General features: G+C 38.3%; 1 protein-coding gene across 15 annotated transcripts in view; it reads left to right on the plus strand.

The window, feature by feature from the left end:
• Window positions 1-14797, plus strand: part of ptprfa (protein tyrosine phosphatase receptor type Fa) — a 164848-nt gene that overhangs the window by 90104 nt on the left and 59947 nt on the right. For all 15 annotated transcript variants that reach the window (XM_041270719.1, XM_041270718.1, XM_041270725.1 and 12 more), the window contains exons 5-6: window positions 4454-4642; window positions 11199-11309. In XM_041270719.1, coding sequence (XP_041126653.1) covers window positions 4454-4642; window positions 11199-11309 — 300 coding nt within the window. The remainder of the gene's footprint in view (window positions 1-4453; window positions 4643-11198; window positions 11310-14797) is intronic.

The raw sequence follows: 14797 nt of genomic DNA on the forward strand, positions 1-14797 counted from the left end.
AAACACCTGATTAAACAGTGAACCCTTGTTTGGTAATCCTTGTGTAATTTGAACACTTTGTTTTGCTGCTTCAGTGTGGCGTGCTATTGAGTTGAGATGGAGTGGAGAGATCTTGTTTAGAGTCACCCAGCGTGACCGGGCAAGTTCCAGCAGCGATAAAATGTTAGGAGGGGGACATGGTAAATAAAATAAATTATATATATATATATATATATATATATATATATATATATATATATATATATATATATATATATATATACACACACACACACTTGAACGTAGTCAGTTATGACATTCCATCATCTACAATACCAAATTAATTCTCCAGTGAATAATGTTTGCAGGTTAATGCTGTCAGCAAAGTGCTTTATGAAGGACAAATTATACATCTACAACAAATAAGACTTCACCTGAAAATGTGGATCATTTTGTGTGTCTGTGCAGGTGGGAATCAGTAATGTTATAAATTCTTAGAAAACATGAGTTTTCACGCCACCTGAAGAGTATTTCATTAAGCAGCTAAGATTTTAAAACGCATTGTATTAAAATGATCTAGGGCAATCTCTTGACGTATAGAAGATATACAGGACACTTGTCTGCTAAAAGTTTCCTGTGACTTAGTGACTTGAGGGATGAAGTAGGAATAGATGCTGGGCAGCATTGAACTCTAGCAGGTGGATGTGCAATGGTAAGAGCCCCTCCCCGTGTCTTAGACATGTTGGAACTTATATTTGAGGCCCAGAGTGTCTTTGTCCAACTGACAGCTCAACTGAAATGCTGGATTTTGATTGTGTGGGGGTTTCCAAGGTTGGTACTTTGTTATCACTTGTCAATCTAAGAGGCCTCTCAATACCAAGTATTGTAAGTGTAAAGCCCTGTAGATATATCTTAAGCCACAAAAGGCATGGTACAGTGTTAATACAATTTGACAGGTCTGTGTACATGTAGGAATTAAACAGCCTTTTGGGTGTCAAAGGTGATACAAAACAGCTGAAAGTATAAATATTCTGTTTTATTTTAGGATGTTGTTAAATAAAGCCTTCATAGAAGTAGAGATGGCACTTGGCAGCCAACATTGAAGCAGCTTCTGTTTCTCAGTCAAAGCCTCTCCATGTTTACAGTAAATAAAAAAAAAAAAGAAGAAAAGGAAAAGTGAGAAGATTTTTGCCTTAAGCATCCACCTCTATCCTTATCCTGCTATCCCATCTTCTGTAATGCTGCCAGTAACGTACTGGAGAGGGAAACTGCTGAGCAGAGGAGTTTACAGATCACTGACAATTGCTAGCTATTGCACAGCCTCAATCTTGGGTGAAATCTCACCTGCAAGCACAGTTTAGGAAGGAGAGTGACAACACTACTGGGGGAAGCTGGAACACCAGATCTGTGCTTGTCATCTCGGTATGCTCAACTGTTGTTCAGGTCTCCTGGTCTCACGCAAGCCCTCATCAATACAACAAACGGTCTCCAGAATGTGAGAGACACCTGCCTCTTTCCACCTGGATTAGCACTGTATGGAATAAATGGGACCTGTTCCAGACAATGAACAGAGTGATAACAAAGTCATGCAGAAATGAAGAAGCTGCATGCTGCTCCTTTTTTTTTTTTTTACACATTGAAAATGAAGATGTCTCTGACCTTTTTTTGTAGAAAAATGTAGGCTTTACAGAGCACAGTATTGTATTTTAAAATACAATTGCAACCACAGCATTGTCAGTTTTCTGTTTATCATGTAGACAAGCTTAGCTGGGGTGTAAGTGAAGCTTACTTATTTGGATTCATGTACTGTACCAGTGAAATAGCTTTTAGCTGAATGTCTTGCTTAGTTATTATTATGTTCCAGTGTATGTGGGATTTGTTTGGGTATTTGTTCCCCAGTGATTAATGGCCTGAAACATGTCATTTCAGAATATCAAAATGTTCACAATTAAAAAGAAAAAAAATTTACAGGAATGCGTACAGATGAAGCCTGGCAACAGAAAGTAATTTCTTAAGAAAACACTGTCTTGCAAACCTTGAAGATAGTGCTTGTACTAAACGTGCTAATGTTTCTTGAAAATCTCACACCACCTCCTCTTCCTTCATTTGCATTTGCCTGGGTTACATCGTTTGGTCTCCCGAGTGAAAGGTGTCACCCGGGCAGAATAAATCAAGTCTCTCTCTGTAATTTCCCAGAAAGACCACAGGAGGAGTGCAGGACATTGCTGATCAGTATTACTGCCATCTTACCCAACACCCCTTCATGATCTTAGAACATTTTTGGTTAATTGATATGCACTACTAGTATCACATTGTGGTAACATTAACTGTACGTGTGCTTTAAAATATATATTTTTTTCTTTTTTAAGGTTTATAAACAATTACACTGCAAAAGTAAAATATGCTTAAGTATTAATATGTGTACTTATGAAACATAAAACACCGTTAAGTAGTTGGATTTGTCACTGTAAACAATAGACCTAAATATTATAATATTTTTAACTGGAGCAATATTTTTTTATTCCCTCCAAGTAATTTCATTGTGAGTAATAGGTAGAAGAATAGGCTGGTTATTTATACAAAAATGCCAACACTTTTTGTTATTGATTAATAATTATGACTCTCCAGTATAAACCCCTTGTTAACAAGGGTGTCCCATTTGTCTTTATTACTCCGTTTTTGTATTTGTTTTAAGAAACTTAAGCAATTGGGCAGCATACCTAAAATAAACAATTGTTGCCCTGCTCCCAAGACAGGTGCTTGTTTGAAAGGACAAATACAAACATATTTGTTTTGTTTGGTTAAACCGAGAAGGGCGTTAGTTCATCTCCTTATTACTTATCGCTCTATTGACCATTACTAATAGACCTTTGCGAGGTGTCAGCGCAGTTTGATTAATGCGGAGTGAAGTTCATGTAAAATTAGTTTTTTTTTTTTTTTTTTTAGCAAGGCCAGGCCTGAGCAGTAGGAATAGGAGACCCAAAATGTCACCCTTCCCTGTGCAGCCTGGAACTGTGAGTGGGTTGGATAATTCATGAGCCTTGGGAGCAGTGTGCTGGGCTGTAGCCCTTGGTTAAACAGCAGAACCACCAGAGAATTCACTGGTCTGATAGATGACCTCCCCTTACCGTCCATACTAGGAAATGGAATGAGATTTTAAAACCTGAAAACAAATAACAAAAGCAGTTCTTAATCCCAGTTCGCGTGTTTGACTTCTTCATTGAAATAAAATAGCTATGATGTGCTTCGTTGGCTTGGGCCTGTTATTGACATGAACCTGTCAGTATTCAGTAATTACTGGGCCATGTCGGGTAGTATATCTTGATTCTTCCACTCTCTGTGCTGCTAAGCACAAATATGGCTCAGTGGAATTTTCTCTGGGCTTTTACTACAGCAGCACACGTCACCTTTCCAGTACAAGATCAGTATGCCTTAGTGTTGAATTATTTTCACTTTATTGATTTTACTGTGCTTAACCTGCAGATCATTAGGTAGTCACCTCCCAGAACACTTGTATCAAACCTGAGTGAACCCTACCTACTGTATGAAACAATGAACAAGCTGTTGGAGAGAAGGAACATTTTTGGATGATGGAGATGTGTGGTTGCTTAAATGGGTAATTGGGAAAAGTATTTTTCATATGAGAAATAAACAATCAAATTCTTGATTGAGTTATTCGATTGCATCAATTCGTATAATCTAGTTTTTAGGGAATTGATATAAGGATTCTGTCAGTGATCACTGATGAGGAGGTTGTTCAGATCTCCAAAAAATTAAATATGTCCTGGAATTGCAGTTACTTTGAACAGTCCTGAGTCAGGTGTTGCTGCAAGTAAATTCACTCCATGGGGATGTAATCCTTCCTCCCCTGGCTGGGACTGTGAGACTTCACAGACTCTTGGCAGTATGATGTTTTTCTTCGGGATACTCTGAAAAAGGTCAGCAGGAAAATAAGCATTTATACATAAAAGTACTTTAAACTGTCAAAGAAACAGATTCAGAAATTAAAGTTTAAGGTTGGGTGTCAATGTTACTTTTAGTGATTTGAGCCTCATGCTGGGAAGCAGATGGAAGGCCTAGTGGTTAGAGACACTCAATGGTAAGCAGTATGTGCAATTAGTAGTTTAGTACTGTTGCCAAGATATAAAAAAAAAAATGGTGGGAAGTACCCTGAAACCATTCCTCTTTTCTTAACCCCTTACTCTTGGGAATCATTAAGGGCAAAATTAGCATTTTGTTTATTTCTGATACTGTATGGCTAAGAAAGTGTGAAGCCATACTGGTCATATAGATTATAGAGACACAAAGGATAAAGTCCTGATACCGTTTTCTTTGCCGTAACTCTAATGATATTAAAATGTCACTTGCTTTCAAATCCACAGCAGTGTCTTTCAGTGGTGTACAAGATTTACATGTAATGTTTAACCAAACAGCACTGAAGCCTGACCATTTTCATTGTTTTGTTTGTTTACAGAAGACCAGATACCTCATGGGTTCCCAACCATTGACATGGGCCCTCAGCTGAAGGTGGTAGAGAAGACACGCACGGCGACCATGCTGTGTGCAGCAAGTGGGAACCCTGACCCTGAAATCAACTGGTTTAAGGACTTCCTGCCGGTGGATATAGCTAGCAGCAACGGTCGAATCAAACAGCTCCGCTCAGGTATAATAAGCCACACATTCTCGCTGACAGCTGCTTGTGCAGGCTGAATCCTGTCTTAACCAAAACTTACTTAAAACTCTAACTCTTATGCAATCAAATTGCTTCTAAAAACAGCACGAATAAATTGTGAGAAGCACTGATAAAATAGAAGGAAACTGCTGAAGTAAATGCCAGTAAAACATGCTCCATTGGGCAAATTGATGTTGTGTTTTAATTCGCCTGCAGACGTGCACACTAGTTATCTGAATGATACTGCAGCTGGAGAACACACAATCTTGACCAAACAGTTTAATCTTGATGTTACCATTCACATTATTACATAAGAAAGGCAGCTAGTTATTACATAGAAAAGGCACCTTTCAGAAAGCTTACTCCATTTGAAAGACAGCTCTGTTAAATGTTGTCTGCGTATAACAAGGTTACTCGGGGGCTGTCAGGATCACCTGTCCTCCCTGTGTCTGTCGAACACAGAATCATTCTGTTTTTTCTCTTAATGATTACTGCAAAACAAACAAAGAGGTTCTAGGAAATCGAAAGACCTTCTGGCCCTGTACTTTGCAGCCAGATGCCATTTGAAATAGTACGTTTACTTAGACAGCACTGGAGTAGTTGTGGGGTGTTAGCGATTGAAGGTTAAGTAATTTAAGTGCCAAGTGGTTAAGATTTAAAGTCAACAGTGTTGCCTTATTTCAAAACGGCAGCCTTTCCCCCAGCGTTCAAGTGAAATGTGCATGTATTTCTTCCAAGAAACGCTGCATAAAACTTTTTCAATCTTGCTTGTATTTGAAAGCGTGGTTATTGACATTTACCCTACATTTTCTACTTTAATGGATTAGCAATACTGATTAATAAGACATTTTTACATATCGACAATGTTACTGATTTTAAGCTGATTTGAAATGTATGATTATTTTTTAAACCATGTGTGATGTGCAAATGTCTACACAAGAGGGACTAGGAGTAATTTGTTTTCATCAGTGCTGAATATGACAGATACAGATCGGCCATGGCTGTGGGTCTGGGACCTTTCTGCTCTTGTCACAAAATATTTAATTTATATGCCCTTTACATTAAACTCTGCCAAATCCCTTTAAAACAAAAGAAGGCTTAAAGTAATTACAGTTAATGTTATTTAACTAGGGACTCAGCTCACTGTTAGTATTGATCTGCACTCTTCTACAGCTTAGCCAGTTTGATAAATACACAGCTTTGACTTACACAGGGAATAAATAGATCTAAAAGAGAAATTTAAAGGACACCGATAAATATAACTTGATAGTGTGGACAGCATATTCAGCAGATTTGACTACTCTGGACTCCACAGCTATCTGCAGATTTATATACAAAACCGATTGTTGTACAGAACGTTCAGCTCAAAACCTACAGCTTAAAATGATATGAGGATAAAACATGTCCTTTTTAAAGTAATAAATTTAAAAAATCTAATAAACTCCTTGCAGAATAATATGCAACCTGTCTGTAGCATATGCCTGAAATAATAATGCATTAGTCCCAGACTTTGTTGCCCTAAGCCAATTTTGATGCTGAAAACACCTCATTAGAAGCTGTGCTGAGCGGTGACCGTTCTCAAAGTGTGTAGTGCTGTGTGTTCTTTCACTAGGTAGTAATAAAAAAAAAAAAAAGGAATTTCAAATATGGACGAAGAAGCAGGAGGAGATTGTGAGGGTAAAATATACTGAGATTAGGTCAAATAATTTATATACGTATATATTGTGAATATTAATTTATTCTACTATGCTGACCTGGTGAATAAAATTATACACTAATGATAAAAATGTGGGTCCCCAAGGTAACATTAAATGATGTATGGTGTGTACTAAGAATTCCTACAGGACCCCATTGATGTGAAAATCCAATAAGAATAATACATTAAGTGAATCCTCCGAAATAATAGAATAAATACACACTTAGGTTGTGGTTGACAATAAATCCTACGGTTTAAGGACTTCAGCTGCATGTGAAAATATAGCAATTTAACCTTTTTTTTTTCTTTTTTTTTTAAATACCGGTAAACCTGCTTTAAGAAGTCCAGGGAGTCACAATATCGAAATGAGAATGTGCAGTTTAACAGTATTGGGTCTGCTTGGGATACATAGAGGGTGAGAGTGTGTGAAGTTGTTGCCTCTGCAGTAGATGCAAGGCAAGTTTTAGTGTGGCGGAAACCTCTTGTATACTGGTGTGCCTTGTACAGAGTGCAAACCACATAGTGTACAGCTGTTTGTTTTCTCAAGCCCCTTTCCTATTTCTCTTTATTCTGTTGTACTGTTTCTCAAGTGGCAAGTGATTGGTATAGTATTCAGATCCTAGCATCTGTATAGAAACCAACACAAACCACAGCCCTCCTGCTGCATATAACTGGATATGCATAATTCTTCCTTTACTACTAACATCTAACACAAGCGCTTGAGGGGGTTGCTGCAAATGGTGCTGTCCCTCTCGTCTCCCTGAGCCAGAGTTAACAACTTACTTGTACAAGCAGTCACACTGGGTCATCAGTTTACCTTGGCACAGAATTGGAACAGCAGACCTGAGAGAGTAGGAGCAGGGTGGCCTGCAGCAGCGAGGTGTTTGGAAAGGGACCGCAGGCTCGCAGCCCCTGTCTGTGGCTCTCAATAACTCTGTTTGCAGTTGAATTTAAGCCCAGTTTAGTCCCGCCAAGGCACTTGCAGTACACAGCCACAAGCGCTTTACTAACCTCTTGAAAGTGTCGCTCTAACTAGTTCCTGCTTTTGTTTATTTTATTTACTTATTATTATTTGGTCTCTCAAACTAAGCAAAACGAAGCTTTTAAAATGTTTTCTCTACTAGTTTCCTCCTTTTCTGTTTTTCTCTTTCATTCTCTCCTTTTTGTACTAACACTTTTCTCTAATCTTATTTGCATTCAAATTACCTCACCAGGTGGTACACCAATCAGAGGTAAGAATGCTGAAAAGCCCCCACCCCCTCTGAATTGTCGGTTCACTCCACCCCCCCACTGTTCTCATTTTCAGCTCTTTCAGTCCTAACAGTTCCTTTGCTTTAGCTCATATGCACTTCTTCAGTTGTTCAAGAAAAAAGAAAAAAAAAAAAAAAAAACACTTCAAACACCATCCATTGAATTTTTACTTTGTAAAGGGGTTACTCAATAGGATACAGATCATAATGCAAAATACCCGCTGCGGTCTTGGCTGCAATCTTGTAGAAAGTGCACTGTGGAAATGAGGATGGAGGTGGGGGAGTTGCCATTTTGTTTGGCCAACTGCAAACAAAAGGCAGCTTTCACAAAAAAAAAAAAAAAAGACCTCCTTGTTGATATTGAAATTACATTATTTGTATAAGAGTCCCCTTGATTGACAAGGCTGAAAAGGGGAAGTTAGGGTTACATTTTAAAAGACTCAAGGGTGTCTGGGTTCCATAGTCTAAAACTACAATGCATTCGGACATGCATACCATCACTGTTGTAAGTTACTTAGTCCACAAGAGGGCGCTTGTTCCAGATCATGGTTGACATAGTAGCTTGGAAGGAGCCTGTCCTCCTTCATTCACAGTTTTGTACACAATCGATAGTTAAGAAAGGAGTCTTCTCATTAATTAAAATAATGTTGGCATGAATGAACATCTAAATATACCATGTATAATACCTAAACTGTTGAATAACCCCTGTATGTTGTAACTGAGTATTTAAAATAAAAAAAATAAAAAATAAATATTGTCATTTATCAGCATCACTCAAATCACCATTGAGAACACTATAGACTTTTCTGCATTATTGTGATGTAAAGGTCTTGCCTTAGACTGGGTGCTGGTGCTGTGAGGTAACGCACAGAACCAAAAATCCAAATGAATAAATAGAAACTCAACCCTTTTACCTCGTAGTTACCCAGTAGAGATGAGGCCAGGACTGACTCTCAGTAGATCAACCGAGAGATTTCCTCTTAATGACCTCAGGCATTTGCCGAAAGTGCAGACCATAACCTCTTCAGTAAGAGCCTAAGGGAACTGGTTCCTTAGATCCATGTTTTTTTCATATATTTTCTTTGGCAGTTAAAGGAGCCCACTCAGGGAGCAGGTATGTGACGTTCCTGTTAACTGGGAGGAGCTCGGAACTTACTAATGAAGTTTCACTTTAATTTGTAAAAATGTGTAAATGAAAAAGCAGCTTTCTGGGGTTTAATAGAGCAAGAGGTTAAATGTATCTCAATTGTTCTCTTGAGACAGTATCAGTTCTCTCCGATAAAGCCAGTAAGGTTACAAAAACAGGAGCAAGCACCTCGATCTGATGATAATACTGATGGCTCACAGCACCAGATCCATCAGGGATGTTTTCATGCATCCTTTTTTTTTTTTTTGTGTGAAACATTTTTGTTTATGGAGTCGTTCATTTCACAAAACATTCTGGAATCCCATTGAAAGCGTGCTTCACTGTCTTTTAAATTGAATGTCTAGCTTATGTCTTCCAAATTAAAAAAAAAATAAAAAAAAAATGATAATGTTGCTTATTCCTGTACAGTACTGGATGACTTGAGGAGCAGAAAAGGGAAATTCTAAAACTATATATAAAGCTACAAAAACTTTTTCATCACATGTTCATACATTATCAAGTGTCTGATTTTCTTAGAGATTAAAGAGAGTTCTCTTGAACTTCAGGGGTGCTTTAAACTTCTGAGAATGCGTTTGAGGTAGCGTATTGAACCAATTTAATTACCTATCAAAGAGTAGTCTTCCTGTTAAGGTAAATTACACAGAACAGTATTTTATGTGAACAAACTGATAACCAAAGAGTCACAAAAACAGGTTGGTCTGTGTGGCTCTGAGACCATTTAATCTATGCAACTGATAAAGGAAATCTGGTTTTAAAAGCCTACTGTCTAAAAAAGACGAAAGGGAAAGACTACTTAAAAAAAGGAAGCCTAAAAGCAATCTGTGCCATACAATTCTGTAATTGATTAGGAATTTGCAGCCTGTTGTTCATCTGGCAGGCTCAGCTTTGTCAGATTTGCTACCCATTCACAAGTGGTTATTTTTGACCTGTATAGATAGCAGGCACTGAAACTGACAGGCTGCTTAATGCTGAGCTTTCTGCCTGAACCCACTGTGTTTAAGGAACCTTGGAGTGCGGCTTGCACATAGCTTGGAAGTTGTTTCCCAGTTTTAGACCTGGCTGCTCTTCATATAAATAAGTTTTACAAAGCAAGAGCAATAAGACTTTGTTACTGGAATTGGAGTTAGTTGATCTAGCCTATCTAGCTAATTATCCCCCCTATAGTTTGAGTAATGCATTTTGGTTGCGTTATCCTCGTAATTTGCTTCATACAATAACAATAAATTCGGCAGCATTTTGCCCCGTTCATTGCAGGATATTAAACTCTCTTTAATAAGGGCAATTGGTGTTACTCAGATCCATTTCATTTCAGTGTGCTGCTTTGTCAAGATCCTTTTGACATGCTTGCTTCTCTTAAAGACCTGCACTTGTTCTGTCTGTCTTCGTGTCTGTCTGAATCTCTGTTTCTCTTTAACTACAGACCGTGACTGTAGGATGCCTATTGCAGCTGTATGTCTGTGTGTTTATTATGCAAACTGCAGCTTGGGCATTTACAGTACTCTGTGCTCTTCACTGGAAACCTCTGAGCCAATTTACTTGCATTAGGCATCTGTGACAACTTTGAACAGTGCAGTGAGCCAGACAACGGAAAAGGCTGATCATCTCCTGGTCTTTTCTGGGTCTGCCCGTTCTTACATTTTCATTTGAAAAGATGCCAGCTTTTTAAACGCCAGTTATTGACTGTGGATTAATTGCATAAACACAGACTCCTCTAGTACACAGAATTAAAAGTTAAAGAGGTCAACCCCTCGAGCTTACTTCCCATTGTTGTAAAGCACTCTGGAATCCAGTCCTTTTAACTCGCTTGTACACATCCCTCACGTGTGCTTTTATCTGCTGTTTATTAAAAGGTTGCAAGTCATGGAAACTGTTTAGTGTTCAGACTACTACTTTCAGTTACATAAAATGACCTAATCCACCAGTGTCTGTTATTACGTACTGTACATACACACTCCTCCAAGTTCTTCACTTCACTACCACTGTGCGTTTGTGTGTGCCACCATAGACACTCTTTCAAAACATGAACTAAATGAAGATATATAATTAACCATTGTAATTAACCTGTTTCATTTATATATATATATATATATATATATATATATATATAGTATATATATATATATATATATATATATATATATGTGTGCCCAGTAGAGATTATCTAAATAAAATTTAGTTTAACACATGAAATTAAGTTGTGATACGTCACCATTGAAAGCATCAGCCTCTTCTCTCCCTCAGCAGGCTACAGTATATTGTGTTTGAAGTTAAGGCTGTCAACATTTATGCAGTATTAACACTGCACTTTACCCCAGTCTGCAAGTTCAAAGGAAATGTTTTGAAAGTCTTCATTTCTGAATATCACTCACATCCACGGCTTTGTGTCTCTCGTTTCGATTTCCGCATAGTTTAGCTGTAACTCTTCCTGACCCATTTGCTCTTTCGTGTACACAGGTGCCCTGCAGATTGAGAACAGTGAGGAGTCTGACCAGGGAAAATATGAATGTGTGGCAAGCAACAGTGCTGGGACCCGCTACTCAGCCCCCGCCAATCTCTATGTGCGAGGTAAGCCATGGCCCTTGAGTCAGGAAGCAACTGGACCATTTATTTGATTGATTGATTAACTGATTGATTGCTAACAGATGCATGGCTTTCCGTGTGTGGTTTTATAAAAGTTGACTGCGTGAACACTTTTTTTTTTTTTTTTTTTGTTCCCTAAAATTACATAAACAGTTGTTTTTCCTTCACAAAATGTAATCCTATGTCAAAAGATACATCTACAAAAATGTTCATTCTGCAGATTTTGCAAATGTTTTATTAACTCTTTAATATAATTTCGCCCCCTAATAGGAAACCAGTGCTGTAGAAGGAGGCCTACTTGAATTAGGAAATATTTTATTACCCCCCCTTCCCACTCCATATATTTTTATTTGTACAAACTCCAATTTTGTCTCAATAGCAACTCCTTTTTTGATTTTTGAAATTCTATTTGCATTTTAACAATCTGTAACTGGTTCGTTATCTGTTCTTTTTTTATTTGTATGTCATTTGTTATAACACTAGGGAAAAAAATATTTTTGTATAGTCCCCACCCTCAAAGGGGTTGAGTATTCGAAAGACCAAATTGCAACCTTGACTGGGTAGTGGAAGAGATTCAGATAACATGATTGTAATCTTCCTCCTTGTTAACAGCAGCAGAATGAGCTCTCAGGCACTGCTGCCACAAGCCTGTTATCCAGCTTATCTCAAAATGCTAGAGGCATAGTCTTGCAGCTCCCACTGTGTTTGTGTGCTGTGGGAATGCAACACTGGTTAATTATCAAACATAGAGTAGTTGTTGCCCTTTATGCAAACAGCTAGAAAATGCAGTGATCTTTGCTGGAACTAACTGTTTTATTAGGAACTCACCTACACTTTAAAGTAAATTATGTAAACAGTGGCAGATCTAAATACTACCACAGTGATAATTTGTGGACCTTAAAATGCCAGTTGTACATGGCAATACACAACGTTAATTAAGGTCTCACTGCAAGATGGTGTTTTAAGGTATTATTGCTTCCTTGTTTTAAACTGAGTGGGAAAAGGTTTGTGTTTATATATATATATATATATATATATATATATATATATATATATATATATATATATATATATTAGTTGCTATTTATAATATAGTACCCTAATCTCTTACTTACAAGTTAGAATGACTGGAATGTCATACACAACATTGAGTGCGCACAAACCTTGTACATGTCATTACTAACCTTAAGTCATTATTCTGTTGATCATATAGGCTGTGTATTATAAAATATTTTCTAATTAATATTCATTTATGACCAGTACTGTCAAACAGTTGTCAGCCGATATGTCATTTGAATAGGTTTAGTGATTATTTTATATCTGTAGTAAAGAAGATTGCTTTTGCCATACCTGGGCACCTAGCTGTTGGCTTAACCTTCCCAGCAGGACCCCACTGTAAATGAGATGCTGGTGGTGTAGGCACCCAAGGTTAAGGTTTTCAAAAAGTACATATAAATAAATAAAATGTCTATGACCACTTGCTCTATGGTCCACTAAGAAGCGTATTTTCTTTTCACCCAGTGCTAAAATGCAAGAGGTGTCTGTTTATTGAAACGTGTTTAGTATGCAAAGGCAACTTTGCGTCTGTGTTGCACTTTAGACTGACAGTAACAAATGACACTGTAACTCTTCCTCAGTAATGAACAGGATTTGTTCCTGTGCTCGCTATATCCTGATATGTGCCAAACAAGACATTGAAATTTGAGACTGACTTTCATCCACAGGCCATACTAAAAGTTACATTTGACAAAATGCGAACTAAAAATATAAATTATACTGGGGATGGGGTGGGATGGCGGGGATGGGGGCTGGGTGCAGGTGCGTGTCTACGTGAATTTGCCTTGCGCACTGAATGCATGCCTGCCACAGGGCTCCCCTGGGTCCTAAACCATTCTAGGTACAGATGAGAATTTCAGTAACCACACACTGGCCATGACTTTTGCAGACATTAAAGGTTTTCTGACATAAGGTTTTTTTTGCTTGTATATTACTTGACCCCCCAACCATATATATACAGTGGGTTGCGAAAGTATTGACCCCCCTTGGAATTTTTCCTATTTTGTTGCCTTACAACCTGGAATTAAAATGGATTTTTATTTGGATTTCATGTAATGGACATACACAAAATAGTCCAAATTGGTGAAGTGAAATGAAAAAAATAACTTGTTTCAAAAAATTCTAAAAAATAAATAACAGAAAAGTGGTGCGTGCATATGTATTCGCCCCCTTTGCTATTAAGCCTCTAAATAAGATCTGGTGCAACCAGTTACCTTCAGAAGTCAAATAATTAGTTAAATACAGTCCACCTGTATGCAGTCTGTGTCACATGATCTGTCACATGATCTCAGTATATATACACCTGTTCTGAAAGCCCCAGAGTCTGCAACACCACTAAGCAAGGGGCACCATGAAGACCAAGGAGCTCTCCAAACAGGTCAGGGACAAAGTTGTGGAGAAGTACAGATCAGGGTTGGGTTATAAAAAAATATCCAATACTTTGAACATCCCACGGAGCACCATTAAAGCCATTATTAAAAAATAGAAAGAATATGGCACCACAACAAACCTGGCAAGAGAGGGCCGCCCACCAAAACTCACGGACCAGGCAAGGAGGGCATTAATCAGAGAGGCAACAAAGAGACCAAAGATAACCCTGAAGGAGCTGCAAAGCTCCACAGCGGAGACTGAAGTATCTGTCCATAGGACCACTTTAAGCCGTACACTCCACAGAGCTGGGCTTTACGGAAGAGTGGCCAGAAAAAAGCCATTGCTTAAAGAAAAAAATAAGCAAACACGTTTGGTGTTCGCCAAAAGGCATGTGGGAGACTCCCCAAACATATGGAAGAAGGTACTCTGGTCAGACGAGACTAAAATTGAGCTTTTTGGCCATCAAAGAAAACGCTATATCTGGCGCAAGCCCAACACCTCTCATCACCCTGAGAACACCATCCCCAAAGTGAAGCATGGTGGTGGCAGCATGAATGAATGGCGCTGAATACAGGGAAATTCTTGAGGGAAACCTGTTTCAGTCTTCCAGAGATTTGTGATTGGGATGGAGGTTCACCTTCCAACAGGACAATGACCCTAAGAATACTGCTAAAGCAACACTCGAGTGGTTTAAGGGGAAACATTTAAATGTCTTGGAATGGCCTAGTCAAAGCCCAGACCTCAATCCAATTGCGAATCTGTGGTATGACTTACAGATTGCTGTACACCAGCGGAACCCATCCAACTTGAAGGAGCTGGAGCAGTTTTGCCCTGAAGAATGGGCAAAAATCCCAGTGGCTAGATGTGCCAAGCTTATAGATACATACCCCAAGAGACTTGCAGCTGTAATTGCTGCAAAAGGTGGCTCTACAAAGTATTGACTTTGGGGGGGTGAATACTTATGCACGCTCAAGTTTTCTGTTTTTTTGTCTTATTTCTTGTTTGTTTCAAAATAAAAAATATTTTGCATCTTCAAAGTGGTAGGC

The sequence above is a fragment of the Polyodon spathula genome, chromosome 14 (assembly GCF_017654505.1).
Source record: "Polyodon spathula isolate WHYD16114869_AA chromosome 14, ASM1765450v1, whole genome shotgun sequence".
NCBI classification, from domain to species: Eukaryota; Metazoa; Chordata; class Actinopteri; order Acipenseriformes; family Polyodontidae; genus Polyodon; species Polyodon spathula.